At 36.5% G+C, this 25,445-nt stretch overlaps 1 protein-coding gene across 1 annotated transcript in view; it reads left to right on the top strand.

Moving 5' to 3' along the window:
* The window catches only part of LOC112168386 (gamma-glutamyl hydrolase 2), a 46,606-nt gene that overhangs the window by 163 nt on the left and 20,998 nt on the right, over positions 1–25,445 (top strand). Inside the window, exons 2-5 of the mRNA XM_040519528.1 lie at positions 99–188; positions 741–832; positions 1,324–1,384; positions 9,160–9,249. Coding sequence (XP_040375462.1) covers positions 99–188; positions 741–832; positions 1,324–1,384; positions 9,160–9,249 — 333 coding nt within the window. The remainder of the gene's footprint in view (positions 1–98; positions 189–740; positions 833–1,323; positions 1,385–9,159; positions 9,250–25,445) is intronic.

The following is a 25,445-nucleotide window of genomic DNA, read 5'->3' on the forward strand; positions in this document are numbered from 1 at the left end:
TCCACTGCTTTTCTTAGTGATTTATCTATGTCCACTATTCAAAAGCAGTGTATCTACTTAAGTACTTATATCAGCTATTCTCTTATTGTTGTCTGCAGATGATTTTAAAGAAGAATGATGCTGGTGACCATTTTCCATTATATGCCATCTGCTTGGGTTTCGAACTTCTAACAATGATCATCAGCAAGGTAAATCCATCCAGTTCATAATTCACTGTAACTATTCAGTCTCTTGCAGTTCAAATTACATTTTGTTTTTGGCCTTTTTTAGTACAATATATGCCTACTAATCACTTTCGATGATCAGATTCAATGCCATCAATTTTATTATTTCCAATGATGCTTTAAATGATTCAATTGTTGAGAGAAGCAAACTAGGATTTCTGGTTCTTGGGTAACACCTTATGCATGATGAAACAATCTCAACTATTTACTGCATGTGAGCTATTCCCACCCTAGTGAAAGGCCTTCTTTGGTTTCTTAGGTTGATACAACTTGAGACTTCAAAAAACAAAACACCCTTTTCACGAGTTAGAAGAAGTTGAATGTACTACTTTGCATTCACAGTTGAAATTGTGGAACAATTGTTCGTTGTCAATCTGAATCACCTTAGTTCAGTTAGATGTAGTGTTAATTTTAACTTTTGAATTTCTTATCTATATATGTGTCTCAACAATGCCTTTTATAGAATTGTCTCAGTTTCATGCATGACCATTTTCTTTCTTTCTTTCTTCATAACAGAACAAGAAAATTCTGGAGTCATTCAGTGCTGCAGATATGGCTTCAACTTTACAATTTACCGAGACAAATATTGAGGGAACTGTGTTTCAAAGGTATATACCTCGTAATATGGTTTTGCCATTCATTCTGTATGTACTTGAGCTTTACAAGGCCTCTACCTCTCATTAAACAAAAATTTTATTAATAATATTTAAGTCAATCTTTCACGTTTTTCTTCAAACAGTGTGCATTGATCACCCTTAACATGATCCATTATCCATTATCGAAACAAACTGTGAAATCTATGAGTATGTGCATAAACGAAAACACTATAGTTTTGATTTTTACAGCTGTACAAGCAGCATGTTAATTGTTTACTGGCCCTCTAAAAACTACCTTGAATTCGTGGTGGAACAAGTGAATTTCCATTTGTTATCTCTGTTTAGTGGTTATGACATTTATTCTCATCATGACAGGGAGGATGGTTGATATCTAGAGTTGTATGGTCTTATTTTTATAAACTTTTTTTGATGTAGAAACTTCTGTGGTTACCGAATACCCCGGCTGATTTAATTTTTGTGACCTCCAAATGATTGTTTTGCAGATTTCCGCCTGATTTGCTTAGAAAGTTGAGTACAGATTGTATTGTCATGCAAAACCACCATGTGAGTTATAATGAACTTTATTATCTATGCCTATAAGCACAGTCCTGAATAATCACCTGAAAATAAATTATCTGTTGTAAAACAGAAAATTTTTTGAGAGAGAGAGAGAGTTTGGACACAGAGAATCAGATTGTGTGTCTTATTCATCTCACCATGAGGAGCCTTATATAGGACTACATGGTGTGCACAAAAGGGTAATGCTTAATTACAATCCAATCACTCCTACAATTACAACCTATCAATCACCAATCTATAGGGATAGGCACCTATTACTCATCATCTATTTACATGATTATCCACAAATATTTACAACACTCCCCCTTGGATATTCCATGTCAATAGTGTTGCATAGGCTGAGCGCTTCTAAGTTGCCTCGTCAAAAACCTTGCCAAGTAATAAAAACCCTGTGGGAAAAAAACAATCTTGGTCGAAGGAGAAAAAGAGCACAACGCGCTTGAGTGTGGAGTGGCAGTATCACAGCTTTAGAGATAGGTGAAGTCTTCTTATCAGCACCATAAGTAGGTAGTATGTCTACGAGAGGGATGCATTAGAGTTGCTACACCAAAACCTTGCCCGGTAAACCCAGTGGGAGAAACCCGTGGTCGAAGGGAAAAGATGAGCAAATGCATATATGTCAAATCAAAGCATCTTCAGGATGTACTATAATTAGGGTGACCATGCTAAAGATGTGCCTCGTTAAAACCTTGCCAGGTAACAAAACCCAGTGGGACAAAATAACCCTGGACGAAGGACAAAAAGAGTACACGATGGTCAAGTGGGTATGCTTCAGGATACTCCCCCTGATTTCGACTCCCCCTGAAAATTACATGTTAGGTAATTCAGATAGTTTACGTAGACCAATACCTTGAACATACTTCTGGAATGTAGACTTTGGTAGTGACTTGGTAAAAAGGTCTGCACGATTGTCTTCAAATCAAATATGCTCAACTTCAATCTTCTGATGCTCCTGTTGTTGCTAATTGAAGGAGAACTTCGATACAATATGTTTGGTGTTGTCTACTTTGATGAAACTCATCTTTATCTGCTCTATGTAAGCAGCATTATCCTCGTAGATAATGGTTGGTTCATCAGTGGTGGAATGCAGTCCACATGTGCTTCGAACATGCTTTGTAACGGCTTTTAGCCATGTACATTCACATACTGCTTCGTGAAGAGCTAGTATCTCAGCATGATTCTAAGAGGTAGCAACAACTGTCTATTTCGTAGACCTCCAAGAAATTGCAGTATTCCCAATGGTAAATACATAACCAATCTGGGAACATGCCTTGTGCAGGTCTGATAAATAGTCTATATCAGCATATCCAACAAGTCAAGCATCATTCTGAGGATCAAGGGGGTTTGATCCATTCCTTGATGCATAGGGATAGAATAAGCCCATATCCGCTGTACCTATAAGGTAGCGAAAAATGTCTTTTATGCCATTTTAGTGGCTGCGTGTCGGCGCAGAGCTATATCTAGCTAACAAGTTCACATCGAATGAGATGTCTTGTCTAGGGAATTAAGCCAAGTACAATAATGCGCCTATTGCACTTAGATATGGGACTTCTGACACCAATATCTCTTCGTTATCATCTGCAGGACGATATGATTCTCTCTAGACTTTAGACGACCATGGGTGTGCTTGCTTTTATCCTCATTAAAGCATCTTAACATCTTTTGGATGTAATTTGGTTGATGGACCAAACTTTCATCTACACTGTGCTCGGGCTCTAGGTCGAGACAATAATTTGTTCTCCCAAGGCCTTTCATCTCAAATTCCAACTTCAGGTGCTTTGCGGTTTCCTTGATCTCTTCAGGAGTATCGATCAAATTCATGTCATTGACATAGACCGCCACAATTCCAAACTAGGAACTTGTTTCCTTAATAAACACGCATGGGCATAGTTTATTATTCACATATCTCATCCCGATTAAATATTCACTTAGACGGTTATACCACCTCCGTCTGGATTGTTTCAATCCATAAAGTGAACGCCTCAAAACTAATGAAAAGCGTGTTCCATGGTCTAGAACTATTTGCATCGGGTATATTAAGTCATTCTGGAACTTTTATGTATATCTCTGTGTCGTGATCCCCATAGAGATAAGTTGTGACCACATTCATAAGCTGCATATTCAGTTTTTCGGAAACTACCAAACTGAAAAGGTAGTGGAACGTTATGACGTCCATTACGGGAGAATACGTCTCCTCGTAATCAACCACAGGGCATTGAGAAAATTATTGCGCCACTAGACGAGTCTTGTGTATCACAATCTCGTTTTTCTCATTACGCTTCCTTACAAATACCCATTTAAATTCTACGGGTTTAATATGGGGAGGTGTAGGAACAACAGGTCCAAACACCTTTCTCTTTATCGAGGAATCTAATTCGACCTGGATTGCTTATTTCCTTTTTGGCCAGTCTTCTCTTCGTTAATATTGATCAACAAAGCAGGGTTCGAGGTCATCGCTTATTATATTTTCGGTGGCCACCGCAAATACTAATATATCATCGATGATGATCTCATTCCAATTCCAAATCTCACTAAATTTACTGAGATTTCTCTATTCTCGGGAGTGGGTTCAAATGTTGGAGCGTCCCCCAACATCGTCTCTTCTAGGACAGACCTATAATCTAGATTTATCTCATGAGATGAATCGGTTTGAGATTGCGATGTCAAGAGGATTCTTTTGTGCCAAGTTTACCCTCTTCTAGGGATAAGAATCCTTCGAACCTAATGATCTACCTCACTTCTGGGCAGTGACATATGACTGGTTAGCCGCCATGGTCGTACCTCGTCCATCTGGGACGACACATCGTACAGGGACATCTATCCTTGCAGGCACATTTGCAGCAGGTATATATGATCTCGTCACTTTTGCTAGATCAAAGAAAGCGTCTGGCATATTTTGGGCTACACTCTGTAGATCTAGAATTCTCCGCACTTTATTATCACATTGTGCGGTTCGGGGATCAAGATGAGACATAGTGGGGACATTCCACGTCAATTCACGTCGTTCATCAGGAACAGTAATGTTCTTATCTCCCCCTAACGGCGGGAAGACTGTCTCATCAAAGTGACAATCCGCAAATCTAGCGGTAAAGAGATCGCCTGTCAAGGGCTCGAAAGAGCACATAATGGATAGGATTCATAATCGACATGTATGCCCATCCTTTGTTGAGGACCCAAGTTTGTACGTTGTGACGGCACAATTGGCACTAGAACTGCATACCCAAATGAGTGTAAGTGCGAAACATCAGGTTAGTACCCAGTCACCAGCTATAACGCGGAGTAAGGTTGGTAGCAGTGGGCCTCAACGGGACCAACGTAGCTGCATGCAAGATTGCATAGCTCTATGCAGAAATTAAAAGCTTGGTGCGCATTACCAAGATTCTATCTGCGAGACCATCTTGGGTGTGAACATAGGGAAATACATGTTCAGCATCAATCCCAAAGGATATGCAATAATCATCAAAAGACTTCGATGTAAACTCTCCGGTATTATCAAGTCTTATAGACTTTATGGAATAATCCGAGTGGTGAACCCTCAATTTCATGATCTGGGTGAGAGTTTAGCAAAAGCAGCGTTTTCTTGTGGACAATAGTGTAACATGTGATCACTTTGTCGATACATCAACCAAAACCATTAATATTTAACTGGTCCACATGGTGGTTGGATATGTCCACAAATTTCCCTTGCATTCTGTGCAGAAAAATGGTGGTGTATGTACTAGTCTTTGCATATGATGGTCTAGTATGGCATAGCGTATTATTATATACAAGACCCTTATTCAGAAGGGGATGCACCTGCAATGAATTGAGGATACGGTGCATCATACTTTGACCTGGATGTCCCAAAAGGTCATGCCATAGCAAGTAATTGCTTGAATTAGTTAGCTTCTAGCTAACAAATTTCAATTTCTCCAATGTACGCTTCTGGCTGCACACTCGGAGGTTATACAAAGATATTCCACGCATTTTTCTCAGTGGTTTCAGCGTGATAACCGTTGGTTCGAATATCCTTAATACTCAATAACGTTCTTCTGGAACGTGGAGAATATATGGCCTCATTAATGGTAAGTTCAGTACCATTGGACAACATAAAGTAGGCTTTGCCATAGCCCTCTATCAGGTTGGATTGCCCTGATACGGCTGTCACAGAGGTATGAATAGACAATAAGTTTGAAAAATATCTCCGATCTGGGAGTATGGTGTGCGTAATAGCACTTTTAACCAGACAACAAATTTCCCCACAGAATATGCCTATTCATTTATTTAATTCAATGGATCACATGTATGAATAAGTTTATTGAATTAAATATATTCGAACATAACCACATTTCTATAATCCAAAATAATTGAAAACATAAATCACCAAAATCTGAAGATGTTTCATTCATTAAGATGAAATAGATATGGCACAAGGGGCCAATTATACCCATGTCTTCGAGTTCTAATCCTCGGTATGTTCAGTAACTACCTGAAAATTCGTGATCTCTAGTGTGGAATCAATAGAAAATGACCCTTTAATAAAGTTGGTATTTCGAGTTCCGCGATCGGCGTAATACTCATCTATTGCTTCGGCTATCGCACAACAGGTGCGGGACCAGCAGTCAATTCTTCCACATCGATAACAAAGATCATGCTGATTCTGGTGGCGACAGGCCTGACCAGTGTTCCTTTCAACTCAGGCTTGTTGAGTTAGGGCATCACGGTTCCCACAACGTGGGCCTTGGCCACTTGGATGACGGTCATATGGGTTTTTTTTGTTCTACCAATCTTGTCTTGCTTCAAGCAAGAAAATGGTCATCTGATGGTGAAAGTACTCTTCCAGAGCAACCCAAAGAGTCTGTGTATCCTTTTAATCGGGTACTTAACTTGGAGTGCTCTCTCCATATGTTTCTTTATGAACATTATGACACTCGCCTTAAAAGCCTCAGTGACGACATTGTCAATATCGATTGTTGATCTCATCTTCTTTGCAGTTAGATGAATTTTCACATCTTGAGTTCACTTTAGATAGTTTCTTCTGGAGACCTCCAAAGCAACAAAGTCAAACATGTTGAGATTTGACATTTCTTACAGGAAAGGAACAAATAATATTAGTGCTTTGGGTAATATCATCCATAAGCAAGTAATGAGAACTTCAGGTTCTATAACATGGTATGAAAAATCGGATTAGACATGTAAAATCTACTGGTTTTATCATGTGTGGTGAATTTATGAAAGGAAACTTCAAGTTTCTTAAACGGCATTATCAAAACTACAAGTTCGATTTATATATGAACTACGGGTTCATTTAGAACTTCTAGTTCACTAGGTACCTGCATTTTCTACACATATATTCTAGTGCGAAAATTCAGACAAGTAACACAATAATATTGAAAAAGGTAAATTGTAATAATATCTCACAAATTGGATAAATGGAAATCATAAATCAATTGAGATATTAATTGCATGCTAGTAAAATAACATATTAATTATCACACAATTATGTGAATAAATGCTTCTGGCAATTAATTACACATATTAGATATGGTGAATTTATTTACAATATGATTTACAATATGAAATCATTTTTATTTTGATTCTGCGGGACCAAAGAAGGAGTGGGCTTGATAGTGAAGCCTATCGGGCTTAGTCTGCAGCAGGCTTGTGACCCGGGCTTTCATGCGTAAGTCAAATGGTGTGTGAGGCATGCTGGGCTCAGGCTGGTCTGCCAAGGAATGAAAAATTATTACTCAACCCTTTCGGTAACTCCAATTGAATACGACCAGGTAAGGAAGGATGAGGTTTAGGTGGAGCGAGGCTCACTTAAGTACACAGCCTCATTTGAACCTTACCTAGACATCGCATCCAACTGGATGAGCCTACTTTGAGAAGATTCATAACTTTTGTCATGGTAACATGTAGTGAGTTGCTATTCTGGCCTTGCAACTTGGGCCTGAGCTTCTGGCTCGAATTTGTTGTTATGACTTTGGGCTTGATTTGAGCTTCTGACTCAGCCTCTATTAATATTCACAATTATAACATAACCAAATTCAATATATGTTATTAAATCGTAACATAAATAAATTAATGCAGCGGTTATATACCTAAGGAAATGGGTTCAAATCCCATTAATGCTTCTGGCATTACGTACAGGTAATAAATTTAGCAAATACTTTTGGCATAATGTTTATGTAATAATCACGTAATAATTTAGCCCATAATGCTTCTAGCATAAAGAATTATAATGGCAGATTCAAATTTGTGTAACCAAAAATTAAGCCCATAATTCTTCTATCATAATTCAGGCAATAATTCAGAATTGTCTCAATGTGATAATGAAGTGATTGTGGTAATGAGCATAAATTACAATGGTAATTGCTTTGGATAAAATCAATCAAAATCAAATCACGGGTTGATCAATCACCAATTATATGGAGTTGAATCTGCTTATGGCAGTATTAATATTAAATAGTGTTGATAAATTCCAGCTAGCCATAGTGGCATAGTGGACAATGTGCTAAGCTAATGCATGATGTGGCTGGGTTCGAATCCCAGGAGCAGCAAAATCCCTTTTCTTTTTGCTTGTTTTTTAATTGGTATGCACTATATGGTACTACTGGACCAAATGCTTTAAATCCAAGAATCCTAACCTTTTTTTTTCTTTTCCAACCAAACAATCCAAAGCCAAATAAACCAAGACACATAAACGAATATATATAAATATGTATATACCAAATATTAGGGTTCATGCATCATGGTGATTGTTCATATTCAATCATTAGGCTCAATAAACATGAGTATGAAATTAGATTTTGGAAAATATTACTTGATGAAGAACGGATGAATCTTCAGCTTATATGTGCAGAACTGAGAAGGTTGTCTTCTCAGCCAATCCAAGAGCTATTCGCCTATTCTGGACAGCTCCCACTTCGAATGGTGTACAGGTCTCAAAACGACTCCAATATGGATGAAATTTGGAGGGCAAATAGAAGAGACAGAGACGAACAACTTTGATGAAGGAAAGTTTTTGATCTGACGTCCCGATCAAGAGGTTTCTGGGCGTGCAAACAGGCTGCAGCAGGGGGGTTTTTTTTCTTGGCTAGAGCTTTGGTTAGAGCTTCGTGCTGATAACGTGTTGTAAAACAGAAAAATTTTTGAGAGAGAGAGAGAGTTTGGACACAGAGAATCAGATTGTGTGTCTTATTCATCTCACCATGAGGAGCCTTATATAGGACTACATGGTGTGCACAAAAGGGTAATGCTTAATTACAATCCAATCACTCCTACAATTACAACCTATCAATCACCAATCTATAGGGATAGGCACCTATTACTCATCATCTATTTACATGATTATCCACAAATATTTACAACATTATCTGGTTAAATCTTAGCATTGTTTATCTCTTTTTTCATGCGTAACCCACTTTTTTTTTTTGGGTTCAGATGGGTAACCCACTTTTAAAACATATATCATTGGCTTTTTTGTTCATTTGTTCTTCTAAATAATGAATTATTAATAGTCTGAGAAAGTTTAGATTGTTTCATTATGATGATGAGCTGTGGCCTATCATCTGACAAAGCTTGATGAGAATAATTTGATTCTTATATCATGACATTGCTGAATGTTGTTGAGACTTGAGACAAGGATTTTTTTCGCTTCTGCTTCTCTGAACCATGCATTTTGGTTTTGGTCCTGCTTTAATCTATATGATTATGATTACAAAGCAAACTATTGGTTTTCTAAAGTAACCCGAGTTTACAATGATTCAATGCAACAGTATGGTATCTCACCAGAGACGTTGGAAGAGAGCCAAGATCTATCAAGTTTTTTTAAGATCTTGACAACCAGTACTGATAAAGATGATAAGGTAGTGGATCTTGTTACATGTTTTCCAAAATCAATTCCAAAATTTCCTTTTTCCCGTGAAGAATTCTAATTCTTGTAGCATTAATACCAGGTCTATGTCTCCACAGTACATGCATACCACTATCCTGTGACTGCCTCCCAATGGCATCTGGAGGTATTATTATAATGTTGTTAAGTCTTTTGATTGTATGTGACTATTAATTTATTTAAGTCTGCCATAGCAGCAATAGCACAACAAAACACTGTTTACAAGTGGAAACACGTTGAGGTTCTTATTTCTATTAGTGTCTTCATGGATATCTAACATGTGTTATTGTGGAATTTAAGACAAAATAACATTTTTCTTTCCCACTTCAAACAATTGCAATATGGCTACATTTGTATTCTTAGAATTTGTTCAAATAACTATTTCCGTAAAGCCAGTAAAGTTTTGCATTGCAACAGAAATAATTGGATGAACCCTGCAGATTAAGTGAAGAATAGTATATTAAGAAAATGAATAGACTACTGACTAGTCTTTGTATTCTTCTCCCTCTGTTCTTGCCTCATATATTTTGGTTATTTACATATTGGAGCGTTTCCAATACATCTGTTAATTTCATATATGATGCAGAAAAATGCTTTTGAATGGGGGTTACCGATGATTCCACACTCAGAAGATGCCATTCACGTGACTCAGCACATCGCAAACTTTTTTATCAGGTCAGGGCTTATGCTGTATCCTTCTTATGTTCTCCTTTGATTGAATTACTATGTTAAACCTCAATATGTAGTGTACAACTCTCTTTAGGAAGGAAGAGGCCATGCAACAATTATCGGACGATGTTGAAATTTAGGTTTAGAACTGTACAAATGCATTATTAGTTTTTTCATTATTCAAGGTATCAAATTTCAGAATACACGTAGAGCTGAAAAACTCATGGGATTCCAAACATAAGTTAGATTCAGTATCTTACCGAAACAACAGTTACCTGGTTTATCCAACCAGAATGATAGAAAAGCCAAAACTCATTGCAATTGAATTTTTGATGCAGCGAGGCAAGGAGGTCATTAAACAGGCCACCTATTCAGGATGTCCTCGACAATCTCATCTACAATTACAGTCCAACATTTTGTGGGAAGGCAGGGTAAGCCAAAAGTGCCCTTGAAACTGCATTACTGACGCAGACGGATTGATAACTAGGTTTACCAGCAATAAACCTAAGCAAAAGATTCTGGAGTCCACCAGAGATAAAAGAGAATAATCTCAATTTTATTGATAAAAGATGATAAAAGATCCTCCTGCAGCCTTTAGGCGGCTTATTTATAAGAAAATAAACCCTAGGGCGACTAACATTGAAACCCTAAAGGCCATGGGTAAAAACGAAAACAATCCGAAAACAACTAGAAAAACCAAAACGTCGGAAAATAGAAAAATGCAATTTTGAGGCCCTAAACGACCCCGAAAGCCCGAAAAAGGTCACAGGTCGTGGCATAGCGACGAGTTTGATTTCTGGCGCGATTCCCTTTCCGGAAAGGTAAGGTGCGTCCCAATCGGACTCCGGAAGCCCATTTCACGTCTACTAGTCACTTTTCGTTTTCCACCTTTGGCACGATCCAATTGTTCTTCAAACTGGACTGCCATCTGTTCTGCATCAATTACTATTTTCTTTATTTGAGTTTACTAACTTCTAATTTTTCATATGCTTTCTGATTGTAGGAAGGGATACGATGAAGTTTACATCTTTAAACAACCTTCACTCGCACATTTGTAAATCGAAGTGTACGTGCAAATTTGTAATAATGGACGATGAAAGTGAAAATATGTAATGAGCATTTCAACTCCAAACATTTGTATTTATAAGGCAGTAGACCTCTCATTAGTCATTTGCTCTGATTATTGTACACTCCAACATTATTACACTTGAAGCTCAATTGGGTCCAGCGACTCTTACCTATCAGCGGCTTGCTCTTCACAAAATTCTTATGTGCATGGTCAAATGGCTTGTAATGGTTCAAGTAGCGCAATGCTTAGAAGTCATAAGCCACCCATTATCTTATGATCTTACGGAAAATCACAAATTTGCGTAGCACAATTTGAGTGTGCCGGAGCATCTTCGATGGTTGAACATTTTACGCCATGAACATACCAAGTCAATCTCAAAACAGATGCAAGTTTATGCCTTTGCATTATAATATGGATTGGTTGTAAACCTTAATCAATCCTCGACTAGAACATTACGTTTGTTAACATCAACAGCTTTCACAACCTAAGAGAGCTTCCATTTGTGCTAGAGAAGCAGAACCTGGTGTCATCAGCGACGATGATGATCAAGATGTTAATTTTAAGAGAGCTTCCAGTTCTGAAGTCACTAGGAAACGGAGGGTTGTCTTTGATTTCTCTGATGAAGACGAATGTGAAGATGCAGTCAATTTAGCATCACCAGAGTATCCAAAAGGAAAATCATGTCAAGAGCTCAAAGAAAGTAGCAAAACTTTGGTTCCACTTAAAACCAATTTGAACTTTGACGAGCAGATAGAAGATAAACCAGAGGTCAAGGAAGAGATATCAGTTGACGGAAAATCTGACCCACCTTGCAGAGAAGATTCTACTGTTGTCAGCAAGGAAAGTAATTCTGGGATTATCCTGACAGAGAAAACAGACAGATCTGTTCCTGAAAAAGATGTGAACAAAATGGATAAGCTGGCCACTGCTGCTAAAACACAGATAGATGCTGGGATTATCCTAACTGAGAAAAAACGTAACTCTGTGCCTGAAAAAGATGTGAACAAAATGGATAAACCGACCAACGGTGCATCAAGATCTCCTCAAAGAAGAAAAATTTTGAAGACGCGGATTGATGAACGTGGAAGAGAAGGTATTCCCTGCTTTCTATGCCTCAGTTTTCATAGAGTCCTGCTTGTAGAATGTCAGTTTGCATCTTAGCATATATTCTCTGCTGCAAATGGCTTGCGGTTATTCAACAAAATGTAATAAATTAAGATGGACTCATTAGTAACTGCTTACAAGCAATCTGTTCTATAAACATTCCCAGTCATATCTCTGATACAGCTGGTTCTAGTTTCTTTTCTTACTGCAACTGTTTAATGTCAATATATCATATGTGATTTATATATCTGAAATCTATCCTGAATAAATATGTTGTAGCAAGGTGAGCTAATAAATTTTTTTATTTGTTGTAGAAGAAATCACATGTCCATCTAAATTTTATTTTTCATTTGTTGTTCCAATGTAATTTATACAGTAACTGAGGTAATATGGGAGGGCAAGGAGACAGAAGCAAAGAAAGCTGACAGCAGTGCAACAATGAAAGCTGACAGCAGTGCAACAAAGAAAGCTGATAATACGGTTACCAGTGTTACGAACAGGTTAATTTATATCTTGCTATTATTTTATCCATTCAGTTCTTGATCTAAGATGATTGTAGCAAAAGGGGGTCGTCTTGGGTACCTTGATGTATGTCATACCCTTATTTTTTTTAGTTTTTTTACTTTTAGTAAATTAATATAGTGGAAACCTACTAAACTGGTCAACATATTACCCAATTAAATATCGACATGTGTCATTTAAATTTTTTTTTTTTTACTATATTAACAACACACTCTTTCTTGATATGTAGCATTGTTAAAACTCATGTAACAAGTATTGTCAAAATAATAAATTACACATAGTTGAACTACAATTACGACTTATGACAACAGTTGTTGTGATTATTGTAATTGAGTGGTCAAAGATGTAAATATCATATTTGGACAACTTTTATCAAATTTAGAACCTTGATTATCAAGTGGAGAAGCTCCTTACAATACTGAGTTGTTACATATCTTTTGGTCTAATTTTAATTTTACCATGTTCACAACACAAATGTTATCGGGATTGTAAAATGGTTGGTAATCTTGTAAATGGTATAGTTTTTGAAGTAATTACTATAATCAGAACAAAAGTTACCACTTTTACACCAATAGTTGCGAGTTATGGTAAAATATGTAGTCATTGAGTAATTATTCCATTAATGATAGAAATATAAAGATTTACCACTTTGACAACAAATTTGTTGTGGCATTTGTTAAATTGTCCATAAATTAGTACATTAGTTTAGGTTGAGTAATTACTATAAATAGGACAAAAGTTACCGCTTTTACATCAATTGTTGTGATTGTGGTGAAATGTGTAGTCATTGTAGTAATCATTTCATTAATGATAAAAACATAAAGATTTACCACTCTAACAACAAATTTGTTGTCATACTTGTTAAATTTTCTATAAATTATTACATTAGTTTAGGTGGAGTAATTACTACAAATAGAACAAAAGTTACCGCTTTTACATCAAGTGTTGTGGGTTGTGATAAAATGTGTAGTCATTGTAGTAATAATTTCACTAATGATAAAAACATAAAGATTTACCACTTTGATAAAAATTTATTGTCACACTTGTGAAATTATCCATAAACTAGTACATAGGTTGTAGGTGGAGTAATTACTAAAATTAGAACAAAACTTTTTATTTTTTCATCAATTGTTGGAATTTGTGGTAAATTATGTCAATTAAAAGTAATTACTAATTCGACGATCGATGGACATTACACAATATATTACTTTAATTACGCAAGGGAGAACTTTATTACACAAATGAGGACGGGTAAAGTTATGGACATTAACATTTCTCATACATATTCTATTTTATATAATATTTACCACTCAGAAGACTCATGTAACCACTTTGAGAACACATGTGATAATTAGAAAAAAAAAACCTCATTAAAGTAAATAAGGTCTTCGTTAGAGTAAAATAGGTTCTCATTTGAGTAATTAAGTCCTAAAAGTGGTAATTGTAATATGTTCTCATTCGAGTAAAGTAGATTCTCATTTGAATAAATAAGTCCTAAAATAGGTTCTCATTTGACTACATTTAAAACAAATATTATTTATTTTTACACTAATTGTTGTCATTGTAAAATGCATGTAAAAAGAATTATATTTGGTTAAGGAAACTACTAATGATATAATTAATTGGTAATAAAGACTACTTAACTAATACTACTTTTGCGAACTTAGGTTAGAAGGTTTTTATTTTTAATATTAAAAAAACATAATTTTCAATTGTGTAATTGTCCATTACTAACAAAGCATTAATTCACTAATAATAAAATTAATTAGTAATATAGACTATTTAACTAAAAGTAATTCGGTGAACCTAGGATAGAAGGTTCTTTTAATTTTTTTTGAAAAAGGAAAAATCATAATTGTCAATTGTCAATTGATAATCAAACATTAATTGGCTTTATTGTTTTCACTATCTTTATTGTTTTCAATTCAATTAGTAGTTTGTGTTAACATTTTTGCTTATTGGAAATGAGTAGCATAATTAGTGCCTGGGGTTAAATTATGTTAAGTAGTCATTGCTAGTTCTTGATATCTTAAACAATTAGTAATTTGTTAACTTATATTGTTTTCACTATCCTTCTTAGAAATGAGTTTTTGTTTTATTTGTGTATGAGGTACTTTGGAATACTCCCTCTGAGGTACTTATACTATGATTGTAGGCTTTGTGGTTTATGGAGTTTAATTAGCAAAAGTGTTACTTGTTGTGTATGGTTTCAGCAAGACAAAGAATAAAGTGTATATGGAAGATTTAAATGGACCGACTGAATTTGGATTGGAGTTGTATCATATATTTAAGCTGTATGCTTAGGTAATACTTTGTGGAATGAAGTTGGTACAAGATTGTTGGCATTAATGTGGCAGAGCTAGTCGCCTTGGCACCCCTCAATATCTCCATGATTCCTTATGTGGAGCTGTTAAGACAATAGTTAATAGACTTTGAAAAGTTTTGCTATTGATTCTTTTGAAATTTGATATGTGGCTGCATGCAATATTGCTGGAGATAAAAAAAGAATTTGCTTCTTCTTGTTCCAACTTAATCCTAAAGGAAAAAAAATTAAACTAGAAAGGCTAAGAGCTAAACAAGTTACCAATTTGTTAAATATTTTGAACCACTGGATATATTACTAATCCAATGGTCCAAAATATTTAGCAGAATGAGGGTATGGCAAACACTAAGGTACCCAAGAATTCTCCGTAGCAAAAGATCATTTGTGTTTTTTCGTTTTTACTTTCTATTCCTCTTAATGTCATACAAATATGAGTCCATAGGATTTAAGTGAAACATTAAGCCAAAAGATGTCACATCATATTTAACTATACCAATTCTGCATTTATGGGTTGAAACAAATGTAGTCAAGATCGTTGGCACAATTGAGAGAGGCCTTAAACTGATAGAATATTGAAATTTTATGTTACCCACGACAGACTTAGACAAACATGTAGTTCAGAAGCTAATCAATATGAGTCTAGCCTTTGTGTACTTCTAGTAGTGTAAATAGTAACCAAGGCATTTGTTTGGTTTATTTGATGTGTTCGTTATTTTTTTATTCCCAAAAGCTTCATTTGATTAAATTTTTCTAGCTGAAGTTGGAGCTTTTCCCTGGTGACTGAACTCTAAATGTTGGTTTTATTAATCCAGGCCTGCCGCAGCTCAGAAGTCAGTGGCGAACACTGGGCCGAAAAATCAAACTGCCAAAGCAGGAGGCAAGAAAGCAGTAAACAAGGATCCTAAGCAAGGAAATATTCTTTCATTCTTCAAGAAGGTCTAAGGCGTTTTTCAAATATCCTTGCAGGGGAACTCTCTGATATAATGCTTCTTACAAAATCAAGGTTCCTTCGGGCAATGAAGGTTTTTGAGTTGCTTAAATCTTTGCTTTGCCTTGTGTCTGGAGGGGAGTCGCAGAATTCGGGTTTAGGGTACATTGCTCTTACATTTTGTTATTTTCAGATGATGGAGACTGGAGAGTGTTTGCTTTTCTTCTCTGCTGTTAGTTTAAGCCTTTAAGGCTCCAAATGTAAATGGATATAACGGTTCAGTCGTGTCTGGTTGCTCCAATACTGTTTCATTCTTAAATTTGTGCTGTCGATTATTTAGCGTACTTTTGGAGCTATGGATGCTATGGTTTAGCATCCATAGCTCCATTTAGATAACATAATTACTTGAAGGTTTAGTACCCACGAAGTACTTTAGCAAGACAACTCAGGTTGCTAAACATGGCGTCAAATGATCGAAAGGCTACTCGTCGAACATAAGCCAAAAAATGGGGAACCCTCTATCACTTGGGCAAATTCAACCACCATCCAAGTAAACTCTGAAAAAAAAAAAAAAAGATTTTTAATTCGTAATGTCTTCTTTTTCTGGTAGAAACTTGAAAGAGGAACCCACAGTCCCATGCCCAAACGACTTGATCATAATCCCAAAAACTGGGATTTTCCCTATGTTCATTAATACCAGAACTGCGTAATCCCCGAGACTAGGGAAGCCACTTTTGTAAACTAGCCGTTGCTTATATAGTGAGGTCAAATTACATGATTTCCTCTCCTCCCAAGCTCTATAACGGTTAGTTCGAGGGTTAACAGTGTCATTTGACCCCAAAACTTTCTGTACAAATACTCTACCCATTCCTTGAATTTTCCTCTCGTCTCCTTTCTCACACAACTCTCTCCCTTCCTTTGCAACTCTTTCAAGTAACTACAAGTTTATCGCTCTCTCTTCGAAGCTTTGTGAGGTATTTTCTTCATTTTTGCTTGAGAATATGGATGATACTGAAATCAGAAACAGCGTGGATGATGTTGAAATGAATGAGTCTGATAATGAATGTGTTGGCCAAGAAAGTCGTATTGGAAGTTCTTATATGCCAACTTTTCAATACTCTCAGCAGAAAATGAGACAAGGTTTGACCAAGTACATTTCTTCAAGTGGGCAAGTTTATTCTTCTGCTCAACATGCTAGATTTGAAAAGTTTATTCAAGAATATGTTCAGTCTGAGTATTCTAGTCTTTGCCTGCACACTATCAAAAGTGATTCTCTGAACTACTTCAATGATATGAAAAGAGCACTGGTATCCGAGCTTTCTGGTTTCAATGGTACGTTTTCTTTCAGTACTAATTTCTGGAGTAGTGCCGATGAACAACTTGTGTTACTGCACATTATATTGACTCTGCTTGGATGTTGCAAAGGAGAATCATTGCTTTTCGTATGCTCGAATATCCTCATAGTGATACTGTTATATTTCAGAGCATAATGGATATATTTAGGGAATATATGATTGATGATAAGGTCTTCAACATTACTTTTGATGATGTTACTGGGAGTGATGCCATCATTGACATGTTTAAAAACACTTTGCAACCTCCTTGTGGAGGTCAATTTTCTTATATGAGATGTTTATGCCATATGGTCAATTCAATGGTGCAAGAAGGCTTGAAATTGATGGAAGCTCATATAGAGAAAATTAGGGGTGCTATTCTTAACATTGCTTCCTCTTCTGCTAGGCAACAAGAATTTTCTGCTTTATGTGAGTCTCGAGGTCTGAAATATAGAGAGCTGAAACCTGATTTCAAGGATCATTTGAACTCTACTTTTCTCATGTTAGCATCTTGTGTCAACTACAATGCTGCAATCAGTGAACTTTACAATGGCAAACATGATGGTAGCAATCTTTTATGTGAAAGTGATTGGGAAATTAGTTTTCTTTTTATGAACTTTCTCAAAGTATTTTGCTCCGTGGCACTCTCAAATTCGAAGGTTTATTTGCCCACATCTTCTGGTGGTCTTTTTATTTTGAGATATATTAGCAAGTGTTTTGACAAACACAGAGGTCATTCAATTCCAGAATTTACAGCAGTTTATGAAAAAATGGAGTCGAAATTCAAAAGTTATTGCGAGTGCATGTTACCCAGTTACTGTTTAGCTGCAGCAATGGACCCTAGATTCAACGGACAGGGTCTAGATTTCTTAGTTAAAGACATTTCTGAATACTTGAGCATGCCATTGTTGAATATGGATACAAAAGCTATTGAAGCTAGGTTACATGACCTCTACAAAGGTTATGAATCCAAATTTGCAGAAAAAGAAAAACCCACCTCTGATCGAATCCCAAAACGAAAGAGATTTGATGATGGTGATGAAAGTGCTGTCGAAAAGTTTCTAGAATGGAGGAGACAGAAGGAAATAAAGACCTATGGGCCAACTGAGCTTCATAAATACTTGGGAGTTAACTATACAGCCTATATGACCAATGAAGAGTTTCAGAATTTTGATGTTTTAGCTTGGTGGAAAGACAATGCACTGTCATTTCCTGTGCTTTCAAAAATGGCATGTGATCTACTAACGGTTGCGGTGTCTGCAATAGCACCGGAGTTTGTGTTCAGTAGTACTTCAGGTAACCAGGTCCTGGACTATAAGAGGAGCATGGAACCTTCAGAAATGTTGGACCGCCTTTTCTGCATGAAGGATCGGGAAGATGCACGACTTCGAGCTCAGAACTGGACGGATGATGACATGGTCAAGTACTATGCAGATTCAGAGCAGTGTTGATTAATGGATGAAGGATTGGGAAGATACATGAGACTGAGCTCAGAACTGGACCAATGATGATATGGTCAGACTAGTTTGCAGATTCAGATAGAAGCATTGATAAGCATCAGCCAATTTTAATTTATAAGATATGAGCAATGTGTTATGCCAAAGCAATATCCTCGGACTGATGCAATGAAGAAGCAGAATCAGTTAATGGCCACCGATCAGCTTTCTGAAGATCACAAAGTAATCAATATCTCTATTTTATTCTCATAAACATGGTATTTTACTACTTGCCTGTACTTCTCTTTTCTATATAGTAAATCTAGGGGCTATTTGTAATCAGAACTAGTTGTACCAATTTGAAGCAGTAAAAGAAGCAGACATTGTATTGTACCACTATCTTGCCTGTACTTCTCTTCTCTATATAGTAACTCTACGAGCTCTTTATTGATTACAAGTTTGGCCAATTTCAAGCAGTAAAAGAAACAAACTTCGAATAGAAAGACCATAAGACAGTGACATAACCTTCTTTTTAGTAGTAGGAGAGTAGGAATCAGTGAGATGGTGATAAACCCAAACTGTTGCAATAATGTCCAGCTAACCAAAGAAACTTACAGCAAACTAAGAAGATCAAAGTGAATGGCATAAGTGGAAGATCAAACTTACACCAACATAGAGAAATTTGACCTAAATGGAAAGATGCGATCCATATTAAGTTGGATTCTCTAACGAAGAAGAAGGTTTTTGAGCCAGTGATGCCAACACCTCCTAACATAAAACCTATTGACTAATGGGTCTTCGTTAAAAAGCGTGATGAGAAAAAAAGATGGCAATCTCGCCTTATGGGGCAAGGTTTCTCACAAAATGCCCTGAAATCGACTACGATGAGACATATTCTCTCGTAATGGATGTCATTGGACTCCACTACCTTGTCAATTTAATAGTTTCCAAATAACTGAACATGCAGCTTACAAATGTGGTCAGCACGTACCTTTATGGGGATCTAGATACGGAATATACATGAAGGTTCATGGTGGACTTCATTTACCCAAGTCAAGTGGGTCTTGACCTCGGAGCGCGTTTGCAATAAGGTTGAAACGCTCACTAAAGTGACTACTTGATTGGGAAGGGATATGCCCGCGCGTTTTCATAACAAATTTCAGATTCTATGGCAGTTCATGTTGGACATGATCTTCATTAGAAGCCCATAAAGAGTTATGGGAAACTGCTGAATACTTGAAATTCGAGTTTGAGATGAAGGATTTTAGGAGAACATGATTATGTCTCGGTTTGGAACTTGAGCATCGTGTTGATAGATGCTTAGGCATTTTGACAAGGTCAAGCCTTCAAGCACCCCCATGATCGTCCGTAGTCTTGATCTTGAAAAGGATTTTCTTCGTTCAAAGGATGATGACGAAGATGTGCTAAAGGCAAGAGTGCCTTACTTGAGTACAATAGGCGCATTATTGTACTTAGCTCAATGCACAAGACTGGACATCTCATTTGCCATGAACTTGTTAGCTAAGGTATACCTCTACGCCAACGCGACGCCATTGGATTGGTGTAAAAGATATCTTTCGATACTAGAGATGTATGACTGATATGGGCTTGTTTTATCCCTATAGAGAGATGATGGATTCGGACCCATCACACACCAGGAATGAGGCCAACACTGGCCTGGGTCCTCTATCCTCATCCCAAAACAACATGTGTTTTGAAAGGTTTTGCTGATGTTGGGTATCTCTCTGACCCACACAAAAGTCTTCCCAAAATGGTTAAGTGTTCACGATGGGTAAAGACCGTAATATCTTGGAGGTCTACAGAAATAGACCCTAGTCGCTATATCTTCGAACAATGCAGAGATTTTTGCTCTTCACAAAGTGGTTCGTGAATGTATATGGATTGGATCCATAATTACACATGTTTGAACAATTGTGGCTTGAAGTCTACCACAGATGAGCCTACGAGCATATAGGATAATGCTGCTTGTTTTGAACAAATGAAGTAAGGCTACATCAAAAGCGACATCACCAAGGATAATCAGCAACAACAAACTCTCCTCAAGATCAAAGTGAACTAGGTTCAATCTGAACACAGTGTAACAGACTTGCTCATTAAATCATTGCCTTAATTCCACTTTCGAGAAACATGTTGGTAGCATCGTTTGTGGAAGTTATCTAAACTCCCATGACCGTTGTCATCAGGGGGAGATGTCTACATGTATGGTCTCGAAACGTGAAGGGTGTGTTGTGCTCTTTTCCCCCTTCGACCGAGGTTATTTTTGTCTCACTGGGTTTTTGTTACTTGGCAAGATTTTTAGCGAAGCAACGAGAGAAACACCACGTTTGGGAGACACAAGGGGGAGTGTTCAAGTAAATCCATAACATGTGTCTGGCCCAAACTCGAGGTTACTTGCTCTAGTTGAAATATGGTTTATATTTCAGATATTCTCGGAGAATCTTAGGAGATATTCAATCAATGTACGATTATGTTTCTATGTACAACTCTATCTCTATGTTTGTAATCCTCTATATAAAGAGGTCCCCTATTATCAATGAAAGTACGACTGAATTCTCTCCTAATTTCAGTTTTCCTTAAACAAAAGTTAAAAAAAAAAAAAAAAAACCACAGAATAGTTCATGTTATTTTCTTGTTAATTAGAAATTAATTTTTGAAACTCAATACCTTGTATTTGATTTTTTTAAAATGAAAAAGATATTTATGTTGTCTGATTAAGGAATGGATATGTACTTAAGATTTATAGAGTAATTAAATCATTGAAATGACTAAGTTTTTTATTTTAAAGACAATAGTATGTTTGCAAATTATATGAGTGAGGTTATTTGAGGAACTTTAGTGAGGTTTAGTGAGTAAATTTAGTATTTGGAAATTTGATAGGAGGTGTAAAAAGCATAGGAGGTCAAGTGAGTATATTTGAAGGTTCCAATAGAAAAACTAAAAAAAAATAATAAGTGAGTGGTGTAAGGGGGAAAAACTTCCCTAGAATAGGTGTAAAGAGACATTTTCCAAAAAAAAACCCTCGAGGATTATGAGAAGGGGTTCTTAGACCAAAGGGACTGCTTCTAAGCCTAGTCCAAAGACTAAAGGAAGGAGAAGTTGCTAGTTGAGGAAGTTACAGCGGTGATTCTTCGGAGGATCCTCCAATTGACTAGCAGTGGCGAGGCTATTCGTCGTGGGAATGTGGTGATGAGGGCACTGGCAGTCCCTTTGCTCGTGTTTCTCGTCATCGTTGGCTGATGTAGAGAAGATCTTAGTCGATGGTCTTTTTCCACGTTAGATCGGTGCTGCATCTGTGCTAACAGACGAGAACTGATGTTTTGTTTGGCTGACCGCCTATTATGGCGATGGGGTAGACCATCGGATGTCGGCACGGTGACGGGGATGGTCAAATTATGTGGCCGAGGATGTCATTATCTGGATTGTTTGTTGGGGATGGAGAGATCTAAGATGGAGGCAATGGAGGGCGTGCTGATTCCAGGCGTGAGACCATCGGAGGTGCAACAAGGAGCAGCGGCGGTACCGGTTCTCTGCTTCGGCGCTTGGTCCTGCCTTGATTGGGTGCCCATATCAGATTTCTGGGTGCCCAGTATAAGGTTATAGGCTTGGGAGTTGGGCTGGCTTTGGGCCCGCGACAGAGCCCAGTGGTTGGGCTTGATTTCTCCACATATTTGGATTTGGGACCCAGGCAATGGTTTGGGTACTTGCTTGCTCAAATGTGTTCTTATAATTTCAGGTGTGTTGTGCTTACGTACAGGCAGATTCCTCATTGCTATATTCTACAAAAGATCTAGGTATAATCACGCTATGAGTACCACAATTTCTTGTCTGGCGAGCAGTATTAATTGTGTTGGGACAAACATAGTCTTGAGTCATCCACCGATCTCTTGCATGCCCAAGTTACAGACTATGATGATTTGGTCTCCAAACCTCAAGGTCATGGCAATGGTCTCATTGTTGGTAATTATTTTGAGGAGGCTGAGAATTTATCTTCAGTTTTCTGTTAGTTTCTCTATAAGTGATGCAGAGCAGTATTTTATTGTACATGAACTACCTGTTGGTATACTACACCTTCTGGTTTGTTCTAGCTTTGCTCTAGCTTCAAGCCGTTTGTGGCTTGTGTCTGCTCTCAATTGGGATGTCATTCTAAACGATTGTAATCGTTAAAAGTTTCAATGAATTCACTTTGAAAAAAAATAAAAAAAAGGGAAGCAATAAAGCTTCTAATATCTAGAGGGGCATACCCACTCCAATGTGGGCAATTGTATTGCCCTATATTATATACATATCCAGAGCTCTGCTTTGAAATTAAAGTGCGCATTTAGATTTTATAGTCACTTTTTGGTCGCATATCCACATCTCGACCATTCACTTTTTAGGTACTAATATATAGATTATCTCTGCAAATTTTCAGCCAAATTGATGATCATTAAGGCATTGATAACTGCCTTAAAGCTAGTACGGTTCAGGTTGGACAGATTCAGTTCGTCCATTAGTTTAAGTGAGTTAGATACCTTAACAATCATCAATTTGGTTGAAAATTTGCAGAGATGATCTATACATTAGTACCTAAAAACTGAACGGTCGTAATGTGGATATATGACTGAAAAGTGACCAAAACTCTAAATGCGCACTTTAATTTCAAAGCGGAGCTCCACTATGAATAGGATATATATATATATATATATATATATATATATATATATATATTCAATTCCATTTAGCAGCTCTTTCTGACATTTATTGAATTTGTACTATTATGCTATTTACTGAATTTGTAATAAAGTCTAACATTTCTCTAAAGAAATATGCATCCTCTTTATAATTTAATAACTAAGATTAAATATAAAAATAAAGAAATGTTGTAAATATTATTATTTATATGGCTGTCCACGTAAATACTAATTAGTTATGTGCTTTGATGCAAACCCTACCTCTATATAAAGGAGGCTAATGAGACTGAATGAAAAAACTTCTACTTCCTCCCTACTATTCTCTCTCCATATTCTCTCTACTTTATAACACGTTATCAGCACGCTTTGCTCTTATTTTTATTTTTTCTGAAAACTCTATGATGATCTAAGAGTTTTTGGTGTAAGCTGCTTGCTTTTTGACCTAACTCATGATCTATGGGTTTATCCTTTTTGATTGACTTATGCGATTCATATTCATGTGATGATTTTTTTTAACATTGTTTGCGATACATATATATTGCAAGTCGGTTATATGCATAGATACAAAGCCCGAGACCATATACACCTTGATATCTACATATTGCAGGACTGCTTAATTTTTCCAATTATGCAAAAACTGATATATGATTTGTTTCTTAACTCCTAGATGACGAACTGGCTTGATTCTCTATATATTATATAATTGCTTAACTTTTCCAACTTGTTGCTTTTGACGAATCACTACTGTGTTATATATGTACAATCTATGTTTTGTTTAATTTCAATTGCAGCTCCTGTTCCTTTTATTTAGACCATGACATTTTGTTTTTGATATTAGAGCTAGCATAGTGGATCTTTTATAGTATAGCATATTTTATTGTATAATCAGTGCTAGCTAATGGTACTACTGTGTCTTATGTTTTAAAATTGATATTCATCATATCATATATATATGCAATACCCGAATTGAAATATAGTGCGGTACAGTGCGAGTTGAATCACATCATTGGAACTACACATAATTGAAAGAAACTCTGGTATGTTGGTATAGTTTCAATCTTAATTTACTCTCTTTACTATTAATTCCAGCGATGAATAAAGTCACATATGGAACTGTGAATTTTGTAATACAAAGTGATTGAGACCTGAAGTCTCTTACTCTAATTACTGAGGGCCTGAAGTTCCTCGAGAGTTGCATAATGATAAAATTGCAACATGAAATTTCTCAAAGCTTAACGAGGGCCAGAAGTTCCTCAGAATTATACAATGATCAAAATCGCATGTTGCTTGATCACTGATCATATGGGGACCTGAAGTTCCTCTAGGGTCATGATATGTAAATTGGAAAATTGTGACATGAAGCTCTTCAGAGTTTATACAATTACGAGGGCCAGAAGATCCTCAGAGCTATACAATCGAATATATAAACTCATATTAATCCCCAATTATAAGAGGGCCTGAAGTTCCTCTAATGTTTTTTTTTTCAATAATGGGGTTCAAACCACCTCCAGAAGTTGTAGTTCGAGGATGGACACTAAGTCAATGCCAGAAGCCTCTTGACTATACATTTTTTTAAAGAGAATTTGTCCAGAAGACTTCTTGTGCAATTTGAAGAGAGATAGAAGATTTTCATGAACCAGACCAGAAGTTCTGCGTATTCGATCTCTTCATTAATGGAACCAGAAGTTTCCACAATTAATTTTATTGCATAGTTTATCTATTTATTTTTCTTCCCTGCAATTTTTCTATTTTGTTATGTACTTTCATTACAGTACTTATCTTTTAAATTAATTTTTTTTTTGTTACTCATACGGACCAGCAGTCTTATACCTCGAACATATGAATTTTGAGTGTAATATTTTTGAACCAGAAGTTCAAAATTTCATAGTAGAACCTGAAGTTCTAACAGTAAAACTCAAACCCGAAGCTTTGAGTATAAAATATAAATTAGTTAAAAGTGAACTTGAAGCTTCACTTTAGTCACCTCGAGCCTGAAGTTTCGAGCATCAAATTTATTTGAACCCGAAGTTCAAATTACGAAATTTTAGAACTTGCAGTTCATAAAAAAAAATATTCGAACCTGAAGCTTCGATT

The sequence above is a fragment of the Rosa chinensis genome, chromosome 5 (assembly GCF_002994745.2).
Source record: "Rosa chinensis cultivar Old Blush chromosome 5, RchiOBHm-V2, whole genome shotgun sequence".
Taxonomy (NCBI): Eukaryota; Viridiplantae; Streptophyta; class Magnoliopsida; order Rosales; family Rosaceae; genus Rosa; species Rosa chinensis.